We start from the raw sequence: 25,652 nt of genomic DNA, 5'->3' as shown, positions 1-25,652 counted from the left end.
CAATTATGAACACTAACAAATACATGCAAATAAATTTGGGACATGCATAATTAAGTATTCAAATTATTTATAGGATACAAGAAAAAATAACTTTATAAAAACTTATCGAATTGGGTCATGCTCGTGCGATACCGGCAACGTTACCAGCAATAGTTTTTAAAAAGGCGAGATATTAGAAAAAAATTGCAACTTAATGAAAATATATGATCTAGATTCTTGAGCTTAAAGCTCATTCATTATTTTGTTTCTACTTTCTAACCCTTTAGAGTTTAATTATTATTTATATTTTAAAGGTTTCTAAATTTATTTATCAATTGATTTATCAAGAGATAATTCTCAAGTAAAAACTGAAAAGTTATAGGAATTAGTCGTCGTTATTAAATAAAATGTGTCAGAGCGAGGGTATTTTCTCCTCTCAATTGATCTCCATGCGTCACTTTTACAACAATTTTACACCTATAATGGTCATTTCATAGCTGAAAATAAGATCACAAATATATAAGGGAATTAATTATGTACTTCTCTCTTCTAATTCATTAAGTCCATTTCTTACGTTTTTTCGAAAAATAACGAGCGTGCAATGGCCACCCTTTGGATTTTCCAAATTATTTATCATGTGTTATTATTTATATAGACTCGATCATTATAAATAATCAACCTTTACTCACATTAGACGTTTAATTATAAAGCATAAATATGTACAAATATGTACCTAGCAGTATAATAATAGCCTGCCAAGTTTGTTGACCCGGAACAAGATATTTACTTAATTCTAATCTAGCAATTATATGAAAGTACATAAATAAACTTTAATTTAAACTTTACCAAGCAATTAATTATGACTCATAATGTTTAGAAAAAAATGCTGCTATCCTGCTAAGTATGCTTAACATTGCAGGTACATAATTTTTAAGATTTTAAAGATACAGCATGTTTTGCTTTTATACTGAAAAAATGAATGTGGCACTCGAGGACGGCCGCGGTAAAGCTATTGCATAGCATCGCATCGTTGTGCCGGTTGCAGTGAGGGGTGTTAGGTTTTTTCGTTACGGAATTTTTACATTCGGTCGCCGCGCACAGTCTGAAGATAAAAGCTATGCACTAGCTTAACAATGATAATATATATTCCCTTTTATTAGTGCAGCTAAATAGTTTGATTTTCATGTATGGCTAATTGCTGAATATACAACATAAAGCTTTTAGATGATTTTTATGACTGTAAACTAACTATTCACAAGCATGCGATAATATATAAGTTACCTACGTGTAAAATAATAAATAATATATGACTCAATGACTATATTATTCTCGTACATTTAATAACTAAGTAAATTTTATATTTTTGATAATTGCCTTTAAGCTTTTCATGGCAATAAAGGTTACAAAAGGTCATATTTGTGTCTCCCACTCACGTGTTTGCACATGCCATTACTGATAACATTATCTGTTCTTATTTGTTTTTGATTTCTGACCTTACTATTAGAGTAAAAAATAGATATATCAGTTATTTATGACATCATACTCGATAACATATAAAATCAATCTAAAAGTAACATTGGAGGAACATTTCGCCAGGAGTGGCACGCAATTTTATAGTCACCTCGTAACGTTTTATGTGGTTTACTTTTTATATTTACTTTTTTTATGATGTTCAATAGTATGGAGGTATATCTTGATATACATATTACATATATAGATTATAGAATAGGAGGTATACATAGAATTTATCAATTCAAATTATTGTATTGCTTAGCTTTTGAACTACATACTAAAAACATCGATATATGAAAAAAGTACCAGGCATAAATTAGTGTCCAAACAGTGTTCTAGCCGAACATTTTTTATAAACAAAATAGGGTAGTTTATTAATGATAACATTGCGGGTAAAATTTCGCTTTATTTAGCAATATAATTTTACTGCTATCCAAATAACTATACAGATGAATAAGTATCTAATCATGAGCCGTAATACCCATCGAAGTGTGAAATTAATGAGTGTAGTGAATGTTAAATATGGATACGCTTTATCTGTAACCGCTCGCGTCGGATATAAGCGTCAGAACGTAAAGAGAAGAGTGTATAGTTGCGAAATATAATAATAAGATTGGGCGGGCGGCACGCGCAGAGGCGCAGTGTGGCCCGACGTTGTCGATAAATTATCGTCTTTATTAGTTAGAGATGTGTTCTGTTTCTTATATGTAGTAATAGTTTTATATGAAACATATTGATTGGAATTAAAGAGTTATATAAGGTTGAGTGAGTAAAATCGAGAAACTTCGAAAAAAATATATCGGTCGTTGAAGATATGATATGAAAATTCGTCCTCTCCTAGATATGATATTATAAACAAATCGTAAATGTTTGTAAACGAGTTATCATGATTTATTTAGGTATAGAAACACTACATCTTAATACTATTATAAAGGCGAAAGTTTGTATGGATGTATGGATGTATGGATGTATGGATGTATGGATGTATGGATGTTTGTTACTCTTTCACGTAAAAACTACTGAACCGATTACAATGAAATTTAGCACACATATAGAGGGTAACTTGGATTAACACATAGGATAGGTTTTATCCCGAAAATCCCACGGGAACGGGAACTATGCGGGTTTTCCTTAGAAAACGCGGGCGAAGCCGCGGGCGGAAATCTAGTACATAATATGATGTGAATATTTAATTGAATACACATAAGAAATTCTCTCATTTTATTTTGGTACAACTCAAATGTAAAATATTGTTTATTTCATGAGCAAATGTGGCAAGAAGATATCAATAGAGATCAAAAATATCTACATTATAGATGTTTTTGATCTCTATCTCATTTCGTCTACCTTTGGACAAACTCTTAGTATCATCATTGATTAGTAGGTATTTATTTAATAAGTCCATATAGTTCACATTACATATTATGAACTTAAATAATTTAATTAGTGAGTACATATAATTATTTATAGTATTGTGTTAGAATGAATCATCAAGCCAGCAAGCTTCAAATTAAAAAGACTTATCGCTGAACAAAGTACAAATTTTAAAGTCAAGCGTCATTCATATCGACAAATCTTTGAACATCACTGGGATAGCGGCAAAGCGTAGTGCGCAGGCGCGAAGGCGGGCGGCGGTGTGACGTGCCGCTCGCAGACAGCTGACGGTGCCCGCGTGACGCACGAACGTGCCTAACTCCGCTTTACGGCCCGGGCCACGCGTTGTCTTGGTGATCTGTGGTGATGATGGTGAGAAGGAGCGGCCGCTACACTGTCAGTTGGAGAGGCTTCAGAGACTTCTCCGCGAACAAGCCACCAGACGACGGTGAGCGTCTAACAACCGTATGAATCCGATAAATCAGTATTTTGAACGGATTTGAGCGACTGAACGGATAACGATTTACTGCGGTATCTAAAGGTTACGAAGTACTCGCTTGTTTCTTTAAGGTTCTCACTGGAATGTATGCCAATTTTGATTTTAACTAGAGACACACATAGATTTTTAAACGATAGAAAAGCGGGAAATTTAAAGAATATTTTTGAAGTAAAACTTCTTTAGGCGCGACTAGGGAGTAACTCAGATTTTTTTCTGACGGAAGTAACGCTGTGTAGTTTCCGCCATTTAAAAATAATAATTCTGATTGGTTGTAAGTATATGTCATATACTACACGCTTCTTGACTTATACGCCAGCTAGTGGCAAATATCATAATCAATTATAGACCGGGAGATACTGACACAAAATTTCGAGTCATTTGTAACAGGATGGCGGTTCTACAGGGGTCTTAGTACGCAATGACAAAAAGAAAAATGATGGTGTGAACGCTGGTACCGGTGGGTTAGTCGCGTGGGCGTTAGTCGAACTCGTCGGAAAAATAGCGAAAGTCAAACGATTTGTAACACAAAAATTTTAGAATTTACCGATAGCCCATAAAAAAGAAGTAGGCGGTAGTGTCATACCATACTTTTCCGGTATGACTTACAGCCCGCCATACCGACGCGAATGTGTTGATTTAAAAAAAACCATTATTCAACCATTTGTACCAAGCTAACTTTTGCACAGGTAACCATCGTCGTGCAGCCATTTACGAAAATCGCCATGCCATACTTTTCGGACGATTCCAAATGGTCGCCATACCGCCGAAAATCTGCAAAATTTTTTTATTTCGCTTATCTTTTTGTACCAGTATTGCATTTGGCTTTTTGGAGAGTATTTGATAAAATGTGACCATTATTATATTTGCCATACTTCTAGTAGGGGGAAAAAGTGCTGTCATACTTGAAAAATAAATTTATTATTAATTTATATAAGTGAAGATTTCCAACACCTAGATCTTTGAAATTTTGTATTTATATTCGTTGATCCTCAAACTTACAGGAAAAATAAGTGCCATACTGTTACAAATCGTTTGACTTTCGCTATTTTCCGACGAGTTCAACTAACGCCCACGCGACTAAGCCGCCGGTACCAGCGTTCACACCATCATTTTTCTTTTTGTCATTGCGTACTAAGAACCCTGTAGAACCGCCATCCTGTTACAAATGACTCGAAATTTTGTGTCAGTATCTCCCGGTCTATTAGGATTATTTATTTTCAAATTTTCAAACGGATCAATTGTGAATAGCAAAGTGAATGAAAAATTCAACAGTTTCAAAAACATTATTTTAAATTGCAAAATTTTTTGAAAATCTCTAAATATACTTGTTTATTTATTCCTTTTAAAATAAGTAAATTAAAAATAAAAATAAACATGTTGCGGATTATAATCAATCTATTTTAAATATTGCTGAAGACAAAGTAGTATCCATAGCAACAGATATGTATATAGATTGTCATTCAGTTGAACAAGAAGCATATGTACGCCAACAATTTCATAAAATGTCAGTTATTGATACAGGAGGATCGCCTTATGAAATCATATTAGTTCTTAACAAATTTTACATTATTACAACCAATATTGATGTATCTGATGGCTTAGCCAACGGTTGTATTGGAAAGTTAGTGTATATTGAACGTGATGACAGTGATAACATCATACGCTTATGGCTTGAGTTTCCTGGTAAGATAGGAGAGAAAATTAGGAAAAAAGCTGCCCATCATATTCAAACTCTAAACATTAGTAGAACAGCAGTCCCAATTTTACGAAGATCGTCATCTGTACCAATGAATAGAAATAAGACAATATTTGCAAAGAGAAATCACTTTCCATTAGTATCTGCTTGTGCGCTTACAATACATAAGTCTCAAGGTGGTACTTTTGATCAAATCGTTTATGAATACAATAAAAGTCACAGTCAGCAGCTGTTATATGTAGCATTATCACGAGTAACTGATATAAATGGATTGTTCATTGTCTCAAACACCGATGACAACAAATTTTATCATGGAAGAAAGCGTCCAGGGGGAATAGTTGATTTACAGTGTGAATTTGAAAGACTTTCAAATTCTCGCCTAATAACACAACAGGAAGAATTATATAACCTTGTAAATGAGAGTAACATTACACTATTTTCCTTCAACTGCCAAAGTTTACGTGCTCATGTTTCTGATCTGAATGATAAAGTATTAAAAAGGTCCACATTGCTGTTATTTTCCGAAACTTGGATGAAAAATGACGAACAAATTCTTATTGAAAATTTTTATTGCGTTACCCAATACAAACGACCCAACTCAACTGCTGGTGGAGTAGCTGTATATCATTCATCTACAGATACACTGAACAATGTAACACCAATTCAAAATATTTCACCAACTATATTATCACAAATTTCCGATGAGGTTTCACAAATTGGTGACATCGCCTTGGTTCGATGTGTTAATACGAATGACCAACCTGTGATTATCGTTGTTATTTATATTTCTACAAATACTAGCCTGACAAATATCATAAAATTTATTCATCAGCAATTACTTCACTTCACAATCGAAGGTTCTCGACTTTTAAATAGTAATTATCATGAATTACCGATGATTCTAACTGGAGATTTTAATGTTGTTTTTCGCTCTCAGGAATCTCAGCCGTTAATTGATTTTTTAGAAGAAAAATTTGATTTATCTATGAATACTTCTCGACTTCATTCAACAACGCGTTTCGGTACAACGATTGGTCCGGGAGCCAGCAGCAGATTTTATGACCAAGTTCCTCTCAAGAGATAATTCGTCAGACGCATGAGAGTATAGTATTATAAAGCCTCGTGAACGTCAGCTGGAGCTCGGTTGGGGGGAAGAGCGGTTGTAGCCTCCCGTATCAGCTGACGGTTTTTCCACCAAGATACAGCCAGCTGACATATATATTTATCCACAGTTACATATAAGCTATCATCAGGTAAATTTTTGTTTGAGAGGAAATAACGGAAAATAAATTTTTCTTTAAATTTAACTTTCATGTTCGAGACACCAGCTGACGTATAATACACCATGTTGTAACCAGCTGACTATTTTTTTTCGTTGAGATATTGGGTTAGCTACAATTTGACAAATTTTTAGCTGAGAGGAAATGAATGAATGAATGTATTTTTTTTCCTATGTGCGTGGGAGGCTACAACCGCTCACCCCCCCAACCGAGCGCCAGCTGACGTTCACGAGGCTTTATAATACTATACTCTCATGCGTCTGACGAATTATCTCTTGAGAGGAAATAGTTAACCAAATTTGCACCTGGCTCCCTAACCAATAGATGCTGTATTTTCAAGAAAAGTAGCAAATTTAGAGAGTAAAATTTATGTTTCACATTATAGTTACCACAAACCTATAATTTCGTACGTAAGAAATTATGATGACATTCAATTACCTGTTTCGAATGAATAATATTAATATAACATTTAAATAATCTTTGTAAAGCACATGAATAATAAATATAATTAAATTATAATATAATATTTATTTATTTAAGTTAATATTTAATCATTTCAGTGATATATGTCGTCAACGCCACAGAAGTTTTACTTCAATCGCGCGTAAAGGTTACACGCACACACTTTTTTTTTTTATAAATGTATGCACATTTTAAATGGATCTTACATAAATTAGAAATAAAATAAATATCCCTATGAGAAATTTAGAAAAATAAAACGATTCTCAAATGCTCTCAAATGCATCAGATGCAATGCAGCTCGCTTTGTCTTCAAAATAAACATTTTTCACGGAAATACCTAAAAATAATCTGTACTCATTTCGATGTCATCACTCCCAGTACGTTTAAAATTTATGAAAGTTAATGAAAAAATAGTTGTCAGTACAACACGGACAATTCGATATACCTACAACGGAACCGTACACGTAACCGTTTCTCTAACATTACGCAGGACCTCATCAAAAATCTCTTTTCTATCAAAATTTCTTCCGCAAAATATATTGTACACTTTAGTGGCTAACGATTGGTAAATTGTAATGTTTACTACATTAAAAGCATTATAAATAAATTTTAATGGAGCGTACTATTTCTACAATCTGTTTATATTCAAATGTCTTCATAATTTTTATTCTCTCGATGGTAACACGTGTTACGAAAGGGGGTTACCGGATCCATTTTCAGAATTAAGCAATGAGCTAAATGTCAACCTAACCTTTTTAAGCGTCTATATTTATTTCTACTACAGGAACAAGAGCTTCTTAAGGGATTAGTAATAAAAAAGTTTAACGAGGGCGGGTTGATAGATGTCACATACTGACCTTAGAAGTTTTTGATTCCTGGGTATGCCGGTTGCGTTACGATGTTTTTCTTAATTGATTGGTAAAAGGTGATGCCCAAGATAAGGTCGCAATAAAGTACAGATAATTAATAATAATTGATTTAAGCCATCCTCATTTTTTATATAAGTTGTAGTTAAGCCACAACTCTAAAATTTTAAATTATATACTTACATTCTTAAGGTATATTATACAAGAACCTATTCGTATCCAGCCAGTCGTTATTTAGAGACTGTGTTAGAGACCAACATTAGATATCTATTGTTTATGCGAACTATTTATTTGTGAACTTGTCAACAATGTATGCAACTATGCATTTTACGATTTGAGATAATATTTGCTACCACAGAAACAATTATTCTTAACGTAACAATGTATAAATAACTCGTAGATATTGATTGCAAGAGACGATTGAATTTTACTCGTTTGTCATTAATTTCAAATCGAAAAGCGATAATTTAAAATCTCACACTACAATAGCCCGTGCAACTATGATATTATCTGCTAAACTAAACTAATTTACTTAAGTACCTACATCAATTAAAAACCTCTATTTGATTCTTCCGAATCTCGACTGGTCTATATAATAAGGCTATAAGATGCATAGCATGATAATAGCTAAGAATGACTGTAAACCTTATATGGCATTTTACATGATTTTACTAAATAAAATAACTACACTAACACTATGCCAGTTAAATCGTAGGTATCTAGATTTTAAGGCCACACATGATAGGTGACGGATGACTCTAATGAACTGTGACCTCAAGGGTCATGCGACATAGGCGAGTTGTATATTAAATAATCAATCTCATTCGCCACTACGATGGCGGTGAAAAGGAAAAAAACAAACTGGTACATATATCATTAAAGTGGAAGAAATTATTAAAGCCTTGAAAAAAGTTTACAACTAACTTTTTCAAGGATAAGTTTGATAGAACAGACTATATTCACGGTTTATTACAGGTAAAATATTATACACTTAGGTACCTACATAATATGCGGTTTTAGCCTTGTCTTGGTCATCGCTGTTGACAAAGATGGCTTTTTTTTAGATTTTTGTCCGTCTATATTATGATTAGAATGGTATCGTGTCTTTATAATAGTCTTTATACATAATATAAGTATTATATACAAAGAACAATTCCCATTGCTGCTGAAAGCTACATACCTACACAACTAATTAAACAAGGATTTACCATAATCTACTTTTGAGCAGCTGGATACTAATTCTGAATTGCCTGGGTGGGATGATACGGCCTACGCGACGGGAGCAGTTTCAGGATTTGGATGTTATAATATTATCGTTTACGAAATTAAATAGGCAAGACTGCGTAAATTATTAATTAAATAGGAGAGACAAGTGAGGCATCTTTTAAATTTTAGTCTTAGTTTGTTCAAATAATCTCATCTACTATTTTTCAGAAAAGGAGGAACAGAAACCTGAAGAAGATTTATCTAATCATGAAGTTATCTTTTTACGGAGCATTGTTGAAAGTCCTGACTTTGCTAGAAAATATGAGGCATGTATCTAACAATTACTTAATATAATCGATACCTATCTACAGTAAATCTATTTTAATCATTATTAAATAAGATAATTTAATCATTATAGGTATTGTAGGGATGTAACGATACATGATTTTGCCGATACGATACCGATACCGATATTTTTAGTAATGTATCGGCGATACCGATACCGATACCGATATCGATGGCTTGGTAGAAAAATAAATATGTAGTGAATTATGCATAAAAAGTTACCAACATTTAACAGAGACAACTGTTAATCGTATTCTTTTGAATAAAAATGGCAAATCAAAAAACAACAAAACCATTTATTTTAGTATTATTATTTTACGAAGTCAGTTAAACTTTAAGTAATACACATACAATCAGTACCTAATAAAAGTTTACTATTCTGCCATCCTTTAACTAGAAAGCCGTTAAGCCCACGAAGTGAGTTTCGAGTAAATGGCAAAAAACACGGAAATCGTTATTTCTTAAAAATTATGACACTTACAATAATTATTGTGAGATACATCGATCGACATTTTATTATATATAAATATTAGTTTTTACCCAGAAACTGTCATAATTTATTTTTAAATTCACTTTTTCTCGTTTAGTTCAGCATATAATCTGAAAATTTTAACTATTTACTGGACAAGCGTAACCATAGCGACTTTTTAGCTAAGTAATTTAGTATTGTTATTTTCATTTTGTGATTTATTTTATTTAGTAATAAAATGCTTACCTAAAACGTCGTTAAGCTACTATAACTACTTTTAAGCTATGACTTTCGTTTTAATTTAAATTTCAAAAACTTTATAATCAGCGTTTAAGGGTTTTTGGATGCTTTTGTACTATGATTCTATATAGTTGTACGAAATTTTAATCTTACTAATGTTAAAAATTTGCTGCTGTCTGAGGCTTTGCTCTCGGGAATTACATCCTCTAGGTCAACCAATGGAAAGGAAAAGGATCAAAATTCAAAAGCTTTTAGGTTTAAGTATTAAGGATTTAAACACTATCTAAATTAATGGTTTTAGCGTCTTATTGTGAGTAACAAGTATTTTAAACTCTTTTACTAAATTACTCTTTTAAGTTTTCGATAAAATTAACCTTTATTTCTCGTCATGTTCACGTTTATTTCATTACAGTGGCTCATTAAGGGGTTAAGATTGAGATAAATCTTCTCACTTTTCTTTTTTGGAACCGTATATTCATTTAGAATTGCAATTTTAACGTTATTTTATAAATATTCTTCTGCGAAGCCATCATACGAGTCACGGATATGTGAGTACATATAGAACCACAAACAATGTAAACATAAATCGTTTCCTGAAAAAAAAAATTAAGACTTGTGCACAAGGTTTTTGAAAAAATACACCCTGGTTTCAATAGGGCTTCAAGCTCTTACATGTGGGATGCTCTTAATAAATAATGTAGAACCGCTTATCAAATGATTAGAAGACTCTTTCATCCACATTCAGAAAATATAATATACCAGAATATGTGGAAAATAGCAGGAGGTAGAAAACTTTTTATTTGCTACAATGTAAAAAATACAAATCTTAATAATCTAATACATATATAAAGATAAGAAAAAATAGCAATAGTTGCAAAATGGACTCCCCGTCAGCGGGTCAAAGGTAGTGTACTCCTAACAATTTTTGTATCACCATCTCTAGTACATTGCTTGACAGTCGATTACTAATTCCACCCAAGGGGTAAATTACATAATTAATAAATAGTTTTAAAAATTAAATAGTACAGACTGTCTTTCTTCTCTTTCTCGGTTACAGAGACAAATCAGAGTCTAAACAGAGAAGTACGATTGAAAGTTCGCACTGTCGTAACCATTACCTACCAAATTTTCGTAACTTTGACTTGTTATATTTTCCGTAATTTAGCTGCTAGATTGTTTAAAACTTAGTAAACCTGATCAGAAACAATACGTTTTGTAAAAGAAAATCAAAAACAATCGGTACTCTGCTTGGGAGCGACATTATTTCATCATCACTCTCATCCCCAAAACTGATGCATCACCAGAATCGGATAACTGCCTTTTAGCTAAAAAATGAGGGTTAGCTGCTTTGTAGCTAAGCAAAAAAGTGTTATTAGAATTTTTCCTAAATAAAATTACTTAACTAAAAAAGCGTTAAGGGCGAGTAACTGCAAATAAGGTAAGGATTTCCATTGGAATCGTTATATGAAAGCATATCATATTTAAAAACGTTATCACGTTAAAAATTTAAAAAATTCAAAATTATTTATTTCTTTCCTTTACATAAACAAATTTGTGATTGGAACACTCCTAGTAAGCAAATAAAATGCTTGTGTCAGGAGGTTCCGCTCTTCCTTAAAAAAATATCGGTATCGGTTGATTTATTATCGGCGATACCGATATATCGGCATCGGTATCGGTATCGTTACATCCTTCAATACTAGATCGTATCACCATATAATGAAAATATGAATTTGTGGTTCTTCCCTTCATATACGTACAGTTTGCTTGGGTATTTATAGTAAAAATGAAAATATTATTATTATATAATTTGTATTAAAATATCATTTTAGTGTTTTAAACGCAATGCAACAATATATAAATGTTGTTATAGTTAATCTGTGCCCTAAATACCAAGCTTACTTGACAGATGATATGACACATCGCAAACACTGTGTTTTACTGTGTCGATGTTTTAGGTTTGCACTGTGCTCGTTTTGAGCGAATCGGGGATAGGAATACTAACCTTATTCCTTGCACGTAAGGGTTAATGTAAATTGGAGTTATTTACTGTCTAACTTGGTATTGGAAATTGATATTTGAAATTCGTATTGTGTTGTGAAGAGAAGGGTGTGTTCGATAAGTTTACGTTACATATTGTTTGAAAAACAATATTTAAATAAAGGTAAAATTACCGTGCGTATATTTATTTACTTTTAAACCACGGCAAGAATAGTGATTTAATATATACGATGTATAATCAAAGTGTTCTCATTCAAGTTTTTAATAAAGAGTGCCACGCCTAATCTTGTTTTGATGCACTGTTGCACTAGTATCTTGTTTGTTTTATTGTCTTGAACTATTTTTCACAGTCGATCGATTCAGAGGAGGACTTGAGAGTGAAGCCCGTCTCCTTGGATAATGTAAACATTATACGTTCACTCAGTGAATATCGAGGTAACAACATTCGAACTATTGAACAAGCAGAACTTGCTATACTACTGTCGAGAGTACATTTTAAGGTTTGTATTAAATAAGTTATCATCAAACATATTATGATATAAAATAAATCGGTATGCCTGATATTTAGTTACTAGAAAAACATTGTTATTTTTGTAACTATTTATAGTGGATATTATTCGTGTTTTAGGCGCTTATAGATGCCCATGACCAAATTGGAAAGATTTGGTTAGAGAGAGGATCAGGCGTAGATGATAAAGTAGAAATTAAAGAGGGTGAAAAAGATACAGCGGAAGCATTAGATCCAAGTGCGGAACAAAACGGAGATATGCCTGTAGAAACAGTTAAAGTTGTAGGCCTTAGAAAAGTACCTGGACAACCATTGGGTTTGACTGTGAGTAAATATATTTACTATGCATCATTTAAATATTAATTTGACTGCATAAACTTGTGTGTTTCTTTGAATTAATTATGGCATTTGAGACATTTAGATTGTGATTGGAATTATATTTCAATTCAAAATATATTAGAAAAAGGAGAATTTGAGTTTATATGTAGTTCTTAAAGGAATCAATTTCTAGACCTCCTCATCCTTTTTCTATTTAGTGTATTTATGAAATTAGAACTATCATTCATACCTATATTTAAAATTTATATTTATTATTTATATATTTAAACTAAACCTTTTTACAGGTAACCACCGATGAACATGGTCAGTTAATAGTGGCTAGGATACTAGCGGGCAGTGCAGCCGCAAAGCAAGCGTTACTCAGTATTGGGGATGTGTTGCTTGAAGTTGACGGTGTGCAAATAGATTCAGAGGACCAGCTCAAGGAAGCTGTCTCTAAACCTAACGACAGGGTGACCTTGAAAGTGGGACCAAACCTCAAAGATAAGAGTGCTCAATTAACTAATAAACTAAGTGTATGTATTTTGTTTTATACTCTCTGTATGGTTTATTAGTAGTTGCTCGTCCTGACTGTGTCTATATAAAGTTAAAATATGAAATTCAAATATAGTAGTACATAATTCATCATATTTTTTGTGTAATATACAGCGACACTATAAATAACTATTTCCTATTATATTCTTTTTGGATTTTGAATATTGAACATTCATTAACATATTATTATTTTTAATATTTTTTTCAGTGTTACGTAAGGGCTCTATTTGACTATAGTCCAGCAGAAGACACACTTATTCCATGTAAAGAAATAGGATTAGAGTTTAAAAAAGGTGACATTTTACAAGTGAGTATAACATTTACTATAATGTGATAAGTATGAGGTGGATATTTAAACATTGTTAAATTTAATCTGTTTAAACAGAAATGACAATACTTGAAAATTTATAATATTTAATACAATATTTTATCAGGTAGAAAGAAAAATGACACATTTGGTTAAACTTATTTATTTTATTAATGTTGTTATTTGTTTTTAGATATCTGATAGAAAAGACCCAAACTGGTGGCAAGCAAGTCATGTAGAAAAGCCTGATGTAGTTGGTTTAATACCTTCACCAGAATTAGAAGAAAGGAGAAAGGCTTATGTACCTCCGGAGGCTGATTTTGTGCATAAGATTAGCATATGTGGTGCTAGAGTAAGTTATCACAATTGATCTTACATATACCACAATGGTAATAAATTTTCATGTCCCATTTTTAATTTTCAAGATTTTTATATAAATCTTATCTTAACTGTACCTGAACTAGACAACAAGCATCCAATGAAAGTTTAGGTCACAGTCTCATGAAATTAATAAAATATGTCTGCAATAAATTACACTGCATTGAAAAAAAGTAGTCATTTGGACTGCTCATAGATGTGAGATGGGCAAGCGAGAGAAAACTACCATTTTGCTGATCCATAGAATTTTCTCCTGCCAAAAGTCATGAAACATGACTATTATAGGAACATATTTCATAAAATCATTTTAACTTCTAGATATCAAGAAAGAAGAAGAAATTTGTCTACGAATCCCGTTCAAGTGTGCAACTAGAGGGTGCGGAACTAGCCCTGTACGAAGAAGTGGCTCGCACACCACCATTCCTTCGACGTGTATTAGCACTCGTAGGCACAAGGGGTGTGGGGCGAAGGACGCTCAAGAACAAGATGATACAAGAACACCCGGACCGGTTCGGTGCTGTTGTTCCACGTAAGTGCACTTTTATAAAAAGTTAACAAAAAATTGGTTGTTCGTAAAGTAGGTTTACGATCGAGATGTTTACGTGATAACGTCTTATTGGTGGCAGCGCTCGAGATGAGACGGGAGATCGGTCCGTCTCTCTCTCGTTATACCTTCGATCGCGCTCGTGAGGTTTTGGTGTTACACAAGTTTCTGAACATGTCACCCAACTAAAACGATTTTAAAAACGTTATCACGTTAAAATTAACCCAGTTGATTGTTAAATTTTAGAATTATTCAAAAAATGTCATTGTTTATACGAATAGTGGGTAGTGGTAGTGGGTTTGTAAGTAGGACTATTTTAACGTTGCAACGGAGCGATTTTAGAGTATTATTTTCACTAATAAGTAACGTAACAAAGCTTATTTTTTCTTTTCTTTATTGATCAAGTGTTCATCATTTAATACTTCTTTATTAATTCAATCTTTAAAAAACAATACGTTATTCGCAGACACCTCCCGCCCTCCCCGACCGCTAGAAGAGAACGGCGACTCGTACTGGTTCGTGTCGCGCGAGGAGATGGAGCGCGACGCGCACGCGGGCCGCTTCCTCGAGTACGGCGAGCACAACGGGCACTTGTATGGCACGCACTTGGACTCCATACGCGCCGTTATAAAGGATGGTAACTATACACATGTGTAGCTATGTAGTGAACAGGCCGCTAGAACATTTCTGTGTAGTTAAAAAAATAACTAAAGTAACCCACCCCCGTATCTAAAGCAACGACTATGCTAAATGATATTCAATCAAGAAGTTGAATGTTACAATTCAGGAATTTGATGAGTTGTCCTTTAGTCATTTAATTAAATGTCGTCCAATGTACGCGCTAGCTATTCAATCGCTGCATTGAAATAGAACATTTAACCAGATGACTGTGCACATTTAACATTTAACATTTAACAAAAAAAATTGGTTGTCTGTAAAGTCAGTTTACTGACGATAGTTGAACGTGACAACGTCCGATTGTGCTTCTTTGTCGCTCGTTCCGCGCTCTCGCTCGCACTTCAAGCCTACATGGAACGCCTCAGAGCGAGGTAACGCCGCATGAGTCATGTTTTTTCGTACGTGCAGCCGGCTTTATCGAATTATAAGACGTTGTCACGTCAAAAAATACATTACAATCAGGAATGTTTTACTTTTGCCATTAGTGTATTAAGATTTCAAGATAGACCCATAAATTTTAAAATTTATCCCTATAAAAAAATCGTCAATTTCAGGCAAAATGTGCATCCTAGACTGTGCACCACAATCACTAAAGCTTCTACACAACAGCAGTGAGTTCTTACCCTTCGTGGTGATGATCGGCGCGCCCGGTATCGACCAACTGCGTAACCTTACCTACGCGTCCAATAGGAATCTGACGGTATTTATATGGAAAAAGATGTTTGTCTTATATCCAAGAAGCTTATATTATCTAATACACTGGAGATTTCAGTATGAACATTAACTTGTAACAAGAAAATATGACGATGTATGTTTTTTTATCCCTTTCACACCTAACTAACTACCTAGGTGTGAAAGGGATAAAAAACATACAGGCGTCATTCAACGTCATATTTTCTTGTTACAAGTTAATGTTCATACTGAAATCTCCAGTGTATTAGATATAAGCTTCTTGCTTATATTGAATACAAAGTTATAGTTTTGCTAGAAAATTTATATAATATTGTTCGTATTTTGAGTAAAAGCTGCTCCCGTTTCAGCATGAATTTTGTCCCTTTTATTTATTACATAGAAATTTTAGTCATAATTTTGATTTTAATTAAGTGATTGATAAATAATAAATGCGTAGACTTACTCTGCGTGCTTGATTTTGCATCGAAAAATTTGTCAAAGTATTCATATAATATGTGTATTGTGATTTTTTACCAGTATTTTTGTTTCTTGCTTGTGATATGATTTAAAAAAAGTGCTGCATTTACATCTAGTGTTAGTTTTGATACTAATAAAATTTTTCGACATCTCTCAGAAATCACTTAAGAATGTGTCGAAACTTTTAAGTAATAGTTATACTGGCGATTATTTGGTCCTTTATTAGTTATATTATGCAAAAAATATCTTTTTTACATAATTTTTCTTCATAATATGTAAATAAACTATTATTTACATAAACACTCAGTAAATATTAATATTTACAACAAACTCACACTATTTGTACGTAGCATTTAGTGTACGTATGTAGTGGTAGTAAGTGCGCATGTCTGTGTAGTTCGACCGGCAGAGCTCGATCCGCTACAGCTCGCGGCGCGCGCGAACGCTCGAGTCGCTTGCGTCGCTCTATGAGGTTAGTATTCAAGGTTCTTTTTTAATTATTATTTTTGATAATTGATTTTGAGATGTTGAATGTTTAGTTTTTAATGAAATGTGTTTTGTGTTAATAGTGGTAAAATTAGTTTTATAGTTTGGTAACTATTTATGTTCTTTTTTTAGGGATTTAGTGATATGATTTGATTTGTGAATTTTGCATTTTCGCCTGTTGATGTTGTTCTGGCCCGGCTAATTTGTTAAAAAAAATAGAATTTACATGTTTTAAAAACATTAATGTTAGTTTATTTAGATTAAGTTATTTCCGTATATGCTGTTTACGGTTTATGAACAATGATATTATAATCTATTGTCAAACAATGATATTAATTATTAATTCATACTTATTCTAATTTATTTATAATAATTGAAGAGAATTTATTTTAAAACTATCAATTTTACTCAACGATTGAGCATTTATCACCTTAAAAAACTCATTTTAATTTTTCTGTGTCCAACTATTAAAACAGGAAGAAGATCTGAAGCAAACCCTTGAAGAAAGCGCTCGCATACAGCGGCAATACGAGAAATACATCGATCTTGAAATAGTTAACACAAACAACGATACAACCTACTCTAAAATCATGGACGCCCTCCATTCCCTTTCTACCGACCACCAGTGGGTTCCCGTTAGCTGGATTTACTAACACCTTTATGAATGTAGCATTTTCCTAAGCTGTGATAACGCGTGCGATTATAGAAAAACTTAGTGTATCTGTTAAAATAATAGGCAAGATTGAAATTGTAACGCGATTATGAAGCAAACTAAGAATAGGATTACCATGTTGCAGTGTTATGACGTCATAGCTGTTATTTTAAATAAATTAATAATCTAAGTTGAGTTATTAACCTACCTATATTAACCTACATTGCGTTGTATCTCTGGGTAGGGCAAAATAAATAAACCGTTATTGATAAGAAAATCTTATTTTTCAAATGACATTTGAGGTAAGGTAGTTGATAGTTGAAGAGTCGGTAGTTCCTATTCTTAGTTGGATCGCATTATAACTGCGTAAATGCGTTTAGGGCTGGCTACTGGCTTCATGTGCAATTTAAAGATTTAAATATATAGCAAAGCTGGTCTTTTACTTTTTATGTTTCATACAAAAATAGGTTTACTATGCTGGTGCATCGAAATAGCTTTTAACTTTATATCACAAAGCATGTTTACATTTCAATTTTGAAATGTTCATGGCTCTTAGATAATAAGACGCATAACTTTAATACCAACTTACGCACGTTCACGCGTTAGTGTTTCTTTAAAATTTCACATTATTCTTCTTCATACGTTTTATATGAAGCACAAAGCTTATGAAAATGCTACCGCTAAAATTTCGCAAACGAAAAATTATCTAATATTAGCATTTACAAGAACTTCCATATATTATTGTGTCATTTATTACAAAAATTCGAACTTTCTTGAACTAGAGAAACCTTATAGATTTCTCTGTTTCACACACTAGTACCTATTCAAAAAGCAAATTGAGATTTTTTTAAAAAACATCACATTTTTAAGGCATCCAATTAATTTATTTATACACGTTAAGTGGCATAAATCTTCATTGTCATTTACTTTACGGCATGTTATAATTAAGATTCAATACTTTGCTTATAACTAAGGACAAATGATAATAATTGTATTATAGAAGAGTGGATTACTTTCGAAATTACGTGAATGTGTTTTAAAATAATAAAAAGAATGTTAGTAAATAATTTCCTGGTGAATCTTAAATAGAAGCCTATGTAAGAAACGTTATTATAAATTTAATTAGAAAATTTTTCATGGTGTACTTTGGTTTTTGAAATTATGGAGGAACACATACGATATGTATTAATTAGTTAAGTCTGATGCCATAAAAATATTCTTATGTTTATTTATTTATCATTCCATGCCTTTTTCACATAATGTTACCATTTATAAAAACATTTCATTAACCTTTTGTAATCTTTCTTAATAATTTTGTTACATTTGATTGTAAAAGATTATTCTGTATATAAATAGCAATAAATTACGAATTATTCACAAGCTTCACAAATGGTGTTCAATTTCCCACCAAATAAAATCTCGTTTAACTAAGATATTGTAAGCTCCTTTAAAATGTGTGAAGGAAAGCACAAAAATAGCCTTAAATTAAGGACTATGTGACATCTTATAATTGAGTATTTTAGCCCTCGAATTATTATTTTTTAACATCAAGTAGAACGTAGTTAAAATTACTAGTATTTGTATTAACAATTAATTATTGTAATGTAAGAGTTATCAAGGCCTAAATTAAGTTTCGAACTTATGTAATTTAGCTATCTGATTTGTACTCTAATTAGTACTTTTGCATTTAATTATAGAATGTTTAGCATTTGTATTAATGTAGCATATAAATTTCACGAATATTTCATAGATATATGCTTATTATTATGTAAAAATAAAGACAGTCTCATCACAGTGCTATCACATTAAATGTAATCATGTGATAAACCAGTGTAATTTTAGGATAGTAATAATCAATTTAATATGTAATTAAAATAGTAATTACTAATGTTATGGCTTTTGCAATTTTTTAAATATTTTGCTATTGAATATCAATGTATAAGTTAAGCTTCAAGTTAGCTCGTACTTCATTAAGAATCTCACATTCCGTCCATTTTGTTTTGTTATTTAGCTACAGATTTTATTGTATCGAGAATTTTTCAATATACTGTATGTAAGTAAATGGCTTTTTTATTTTATTTTACGCTTTATTTTTTTCAATTTAATATTTTTAATAAATCACATTGCTGTTGCGCTACAAATTCGTTTATGTTTTTGTCAATCCTCACATGCAAGAACTATATTTGAGAAAATAAAACAAGCATTCATTACTCAAATCATTTATTGACATGTAATTTCAAAATACGTTTACATTTTATCATCACTGCATGTAGAAGAAAATCAATTGGCCGGTCTTGAATTATTCTTGTGGTGTCTTGCAGAGGTCTTAAATATGTTAGGGTCGATGTGGTTTAGCCCAGTCTCACTACCGGCAGATATCAAACTAACGTCCGTGTCCGTTTTCTCCAGAAGATGGGGTGCGAGTAAAAGAAATAGTTGCTGTAACAACAAAATATCAAATGTTAGACGTAAAAATTATTCCATCTTTTCTTTCACATATATTCCACTGGAACAGAAGTGACATTATCAACATGCAGAAATTGGGCACCAAATACTTAGACCAAATAGGATAAACTCTTGATAAACTACTAGGTTGCTAACACAATTTTTTCTTGAAATAAGTAAGTAATGATTAATGAATATTTTTAACCAAAAGCAGGTAAACGTATGTTCTATACGTATAATACAAGCAATAAAATAATCAAAAGCTACATCGATTATTAGAATTTTTTTAGCATTTCTTTTTATTTAACATCGAAGTACGTTACCTCAGCCCACGGGATGAGTGGCAAATTAGCGAACGCTGCTTGCCAGCCCGGCAAGCCGAGGTGTACCAGAGCCATTCTGAAATAATGCGTGAACGAATCCGCCAACCAGCCCCAGCCGCCTTCACGGGTAGCCAACCAGACAGACCACGTACCACCCGTGTAAATCAAACACACCTAGTTTTTTTTTAATTTACATGTTGAGAAAGTTTCGAACTATGAACATGAATGATAGGCAATAAGAATAAGTTTTTACTAGTTACTTACAAAATAATATAGGTAAGTACCTACAGCAGAATTATAGCAGGGGTGTGAAAAACAATTGAATAACACATTATGTTGGTATCAACATACTACTCAATAACTACGAGGCCGATTTTAATGATTCTCAAGTCTTTTTTTTTTTTTTTAATTTTTCATCATAAAAGGATGAATATATGATATAGCAGGCTATAAAAATTTAATTTTTGACTATGAAAAATACGGAGGGCGATCACAAGTCATAATTTAAACTATGTAGTTCAAATAGAAGCATAAGGCACAGTGTTAGCAACCTTAAGTGAGCTGATTATCGTACCAGGGGCGTAAAATTATCGTACATTAGGTGTTTTTGGTTCGAAATTATCGTACTTTTTAGAATAAAGTCAATTATAAATAAATAAATCACATAAATTGTAATATTGATAAGTATGCAAGTTCTCTATAGTTAATCTTTGTTTAACTACCGCTGTCAAATCAACGGGACACTGAAACCCAAACGTTCTAAGTGCCTTAATATTCATTATACTCTTTGGTTTTACGCGTGGTACAGACTACAGACCTGAACCCATTCCATTTCCACTTTATGTTCAATAAACGCGCCAAGTTTAAAATTCAATCTGACAAAATTTCACTGTTCCCATGAAAGTTCGATATGAAACACGTCAAAATGTCATATTTGTATGGGTGAAATAATATAAATTCTCGAATTTTGCCTGATAGAAATTATCGTAAAATCAGCGTACGATAATAACATGCTATCGTACATCGTACGTAGGCACCAAATTATCGTGTTTGTACGATAATTATCGTACGGTTGGGAACGCTGATAAGGCATAAGCTCTTACTTTTCCAATATTCCGACATGAGTCCAATTCAAAAACTTTACTTTTTGTATTGAGAACAGGGCGAGGCCCGGTAGATTGTCTGGTTAGAGAAAAGTCTAACAAATCTTTCAGAGCCGGTGATAAATAAAGTTCATTCAGCGAATTTACACGAATCGATCCAACTGGCAATATTTCATCAGCTGTAAGTTTATAAAAATAATTATTTGAAAATAATATGAATTTTAATTTCATAGAACATGAATAAGTATATCCGTGTATTCGGTATTAGACTTAATTTATTCACTATGAAAATATTAGCAGTAATGATTAATTTTTATTTTTCTGTTTGCGAAAGTTTAATTAAAATCGATACAATCGTTTTTAGTATAAGACAGACATAAATGTCATAATTCTTGCTCTAAAATGGATATTGGAGACAGTATTTCCCTTTCCTGAATATTTATAATGCCATGTGAGTTGAAATCCGTCTGTTGATAGATAAAAGTTACGGAGATCATCAGGTAATATTGCCGAATGCTTTTGTTCCCAATTCGAAAGTGCCACGCGGTCACATGGAGGTCTTCTTTCTACGGCAACATTTGAAATACGAGGATCTGATTCTAAAATAAGGACACAAAAACAAAGAGTAATAAATACGTGATTATAAAAAAGGTATCATAATAAAATGTACACACCTACATGGTTATGTTTAAGTTTATTATTAGCTGCGTACTGCAGTTTTACCAGGGGAAAATCACTGCCAACTATCATGCAAATCCGTTTAGTAGCTTTCGTGTGAAATACTTTTAGAACATGACCATTCCATTTAAATGAATAAGAATACATATAAGGTTTAATTTTTAAGCTATTGCATAGCTTCTATCGCGGGCCTTGAGCGCGGGGCCGAATCCGTAACGAAAAACCTCACCCTCCCCACTCCGACGGGCACGGAGGTGTGGCTTGAAGGCATAGCATGCAATAACTTTACCGCGGCAGTCCCCGAGTGCCACACGTCTTTTTTTATCAATTATTGTTTGTCTGTGTCGCTAACAATAGAGTAATGATCACTATCAGCTGACGCTTGACAATTGACACTGACTGATTGTCAAATGACAGATGATCCTCGGCGTGTGGTCCAATCTTGATTATAACCTTAATTCTCAAATTTAAGCGATTTTATTTAAAAACAGCACCAGAAAAGGCTATGACTAGTGCGGCAAATAATAATGCGGGTGTGTGTAACATTAAAGAAGAATTTATCATTCATAGAACTGAAAAAAATATTGAAATAATAAACACCGATAATGTAGCAAAAAGAAAGCTCGACGACGAAAATGTTGACTGTGATATTAAAAAGGCAAAATGTAATGATAATTCTTGTTTAGGAAAAGTGAAGAAGAGAGGACAAAATAAAGCTAGACCAAAAACTTATCAAGATGATAAACAAAACAAACCATGCCCAAGTATTATTAATGTTTCCTCAAAAGATGAAACGAAACCTTGTCAATATGCTAATTGTAAGTTCATTCATAATTATCAGGAATATTTAAAAATAAAAAAAGAAGATATAGGCCAAGAATGTCACGTTTTTAATCTTAGGGGAAGATGTCCACGCGGTATTGCTTGTCGTTTCGGCTCTAAACATATTTCAGACGAAGGCTACAATATAGTGGATGAGGAGAAGGCTAAAATGTGGTTAGAAGATACGAAAAATACCATGCAATCATCTTTACAAATACAGTTACAAAAAAGGAAATATGACTTCTCTTTGGCTGAAAAATTAGTGAAAGCATTAGATGATGCACGGAAAGCAAAAAAAAACGATCCTAATTGTGATAAAAAATCTGTATCTAATAATGACAGCGATACTAAAGAAAAATGTAGTGGACCTATAACTGATGAGGACCTGATAAAGTTATTACCAAGGGAAAAAAAGGAAATTGATTGGAGGGATAAGTTATATTTGAGTCCACTTACTACAGTGGGTAACCTCCCATTCAGAAGAATCTGTAAGTCATTTGGTGCTGATGTAACATGTGGGGAAATGGCACTTTGTGAATCCTTACTAAAAGGAACAAAACAAGAATGGGCATTAGTCAAAAGGCATGAATCAGAAGATCTATTTGGTGCCCAAATATGTGGAAACAATCCTTTTGCAATCACCAAAGTTGCTCAACTTTTACAAGAGAATGCGGAATTAGATTTTATTGACCTCAACTTAGGATGTCCTATAGATTTAATATATAAAAAAGGTGGTGGCACAGCTATGATGCATAGACTGCCAGCTTTGGAAACTTCTGTAAGGGGAGCTTCAGGTATATTAAGTATTCCATTCACTATAAAAATGAGAACTGGGGTTTATCAAGATAAGAAAATAGCTCATACCATTGTACCACAAATGAGAGAATGGGGTGCTTCTCTCATTACTTTACATGGTCGATCAAGAGAAGCAAGATACACAAAAATGTCAGATTGGGAATACATTGAAATGTGTGCAAAAGCAGCTTCTCCATGTCCTCTCTATGGGAATGGTGATATTTTATGTTATGATGATTATATACAGCGAAAAGCCTTAGCACCAACAGTTCAAGGTGTGATGATTGGTAGGGGAGCACTTATTAAACCATGGATTTTTACAGAAATTAAAGAACAGAGACTTTGGGATATAAGCAGCACTGAAAGATTTGAGATTATTAAAAAATTTACAAACTATGGACTAGAACATTGGGGTTCTGATACACAAGGTGTAGAAAACACAAGACGTTTTTTATTAGAATGGCTCTCTTTCTTATATCGATATGTTCCCGTGGGGCTGTTAGAAAGACCACCTCAAAAGATTAATGAAAGGCCTCCAAGTTATTTTGGAAGAAATGATTTAGAGACTTTAATGGCATCTGGAAACTGTTCCGACTGGATTAAAATAAGTGAAATGCTTCTGGGACCTGTACCTGAAGGCTTTATATTTTTACCAAAACATAAGGCTAATTCTTATTAGAATAGTCTCATTTCATTGTTTAATAACCAACTTAGCTGCTTTGTTACATTTGTAATGTTTAAGAATGTAAAAAATATATGATGATGATGCATGATATTTATAGTACCTACTATTAAGAAATTATATTTGTTATATTATTATACATTATTTACTTACCAAGCAGTTTTGTTACACCTAAAGTAATATTTTCGTAAAAAGAATCCTCCGACACTAAATCTACGCAAAAGCTCATTTTACAGATATAGGTCTATTCATGAGAAATTTTGATAACATAAATCAATAAACAAGTAATTCCAGTTTCTATAGTAACAATGACAATATTACTGATACATATTATAACACAATAATATGTATATGTAATGCTGTGATGTAATGTGTGGGTGCTCTGTCAGTTTGAAATATTAGTTCCATTCTTCCTATCCTACTTCCTACTAATATAAATGTAATAATAAGGGTGCACTCACACACATCAGTCACCGTCACGGCACGTCACCGGACAGGATTAAAAAAAAATATGTATCAATAGTTCTAGTATGACTCTGTTCCCACACGACAGTCGCCGGCACGAAATCTATCAGTGACGTCCCCGGTCAGGCACGTCAAATAATCTTTCCATACATGTATCATACTTTTATCCCCACTCACCCGGTGCCGTCACGTCTCAGTTCAGTCAGCGTCGTGCTACCGTCAATTGCTACATGTTCTCTAGCGTGACACACGTCTAATCACTCACTAACCTGATGTATGTGTTCAATGATTCAGTCAAACCGGCGACGTGACTGACGGACAACATGACGGTGACTGGTGTTTGTGGATACGTACACAAACCGTCACCGATCAGTCATCGGTGACTTGACGGTGACTGATGTGTGCATGCACTGACTGAACTGAGACGTGACGGCACCGGGTGAGTGGGGATAAAAGTATGATACATGTATGGAAAGATTATTTGACGTGCCTGACCGGGGACGTCACTGATAGATTTCGTGCCGGCGACTGTCGTGTGGGAACAGAGTCATACTAGAACTATTGATACATATTTTTTTTTAATCCTGTCCGGTGACGTGCCGTGACGGTGACTGATGTGTGTGAGTGCACCCTAAATGTGAAAGTTTATGAGGATGGATGTGTGTGTGTATGTTTGTTATTCTTTCACGCAAATACTACTGAGCTGATTACAATGAACTTTAGCACACATATAGAGGATAACTTTGTGTTATAGCTTTGGGTTATATTGGGTAATAAAATAATAATTAATTGCTTAAAAATGTTTTTATTTAATATTAAGATGTTACATACTTAT

The 25,652-nt window shown here is 33.0% G+C and overlaps 3 protein-coding genes and 1 long non-coding RNA gene across 4 annotated transcripts; 3 read left to right on the top strand and 1 right to left on the bottom strand.

Annotated features, from left to right (window-relative positions):
• The first annotated feature begins 3,156 nt into the window (after nt 1-3,156).
• Nucleotides 3,157-9,212, top strand: LOC149910591 (uncharacterized). The gene is made up of 2 exons (XR_016457478.1): nt 3,157-3,313; nt 9,103-9,212. It is a non-coding gene; the product is annotated as an uncharacterized LOC149910591 (long non-coding RNA).
• Nucleotides 9,213-12,018: 2,806 nt separating this feature from the next.
• vari (MAGUK p55 subfamily member vari) lies at nt 12,019-18,489 on the top strand. The gene is made up of 11 exons (XM_090115691.1): nt 12,019-12,103; nt 12,280-12,429; nt 12,558-12,761; nt 13,061-13,291; nt 13,519-13,617; nt 13,811-13,969; nt 14,314-14,524; nt 15,006-15,176; nt 15,772-15,917; nt 16,764-16,838; nt 17,329-18,489. The coding sequence occupies exons 3-11, from the start codon at nt 12,696-12,698 to the stop codon at nt 17,503-17,505; spliced, it is 1,335 nt and encodes a 444-aa protein (XP_089971817.1). The 5' UTR covers nt 12,019-12,103; nt 12,280-12,429; nt 12,558-12,695; the 3' UTR covers nt 17,506-18,489.
• A 1,243-nt stretch (nt 18,490-19,732) lies between these two features.
• On the bottom strand, nt 19,733-24,647 carry LOC149910588 (tubulin polyglutamylase complex subunit 2). The gene is made up of 5 exons (XM_090115349.1): nt 24,506-24,647; nt 21,813-21,974; nt 21,376-21,560; nt 20,273-20,446; nt 19,733-19,943 (listed from the first exon to the last, which is right to left on the bottom strand). Exons 1-5 carry the CDS (start codon nt 24,579-24,581, stop codon nt 19,785-19,787), a joined length of 756 nt encoding a protein of 251 aa, XP_089971475.1. The 5' UTR covers nt 24,582-24,647; the 3' UTR covers nt 19,733-19,784.
• On the top strand, nt 22,475-24,504 carry Dus3 (Dihydrouridine synthase 3). Its single transcript, XM_090115339.1, has one exon. It carries the CDS (start codon nt 22,559-22,561, stop codon nt 24,347-24,349), a length of 1,791 nt encoding a protein of 596 aa, XP_089971465.1. The 5' UTR covers nt 22,475-22,558; the 3' UTR covers nt 24,350-24,504.
• Nucleotides 24,648-25,652: the final 1,005 nt, after the last annotated feature.

This window comes from Colias eurytheme, chromosome 2 (genome assembly GCF_061535395.1).
Source record: "Colias eurytheme isolate Ceu_HAF_F1 chromosome 2, ilColEury1 Martin Lab GWU primary, whole genome shotgun sequence".
Taxonomy (NCBI): domain Eukaryota; kingdom Metazoa; phylum Arthropoda; class Insecta; order Lepidoptera; family Pieridae; genus Colias; species Colias eurytheme.
This window is presented reverse-complemented; position numbering and strand designations above follow the sequence as displayed.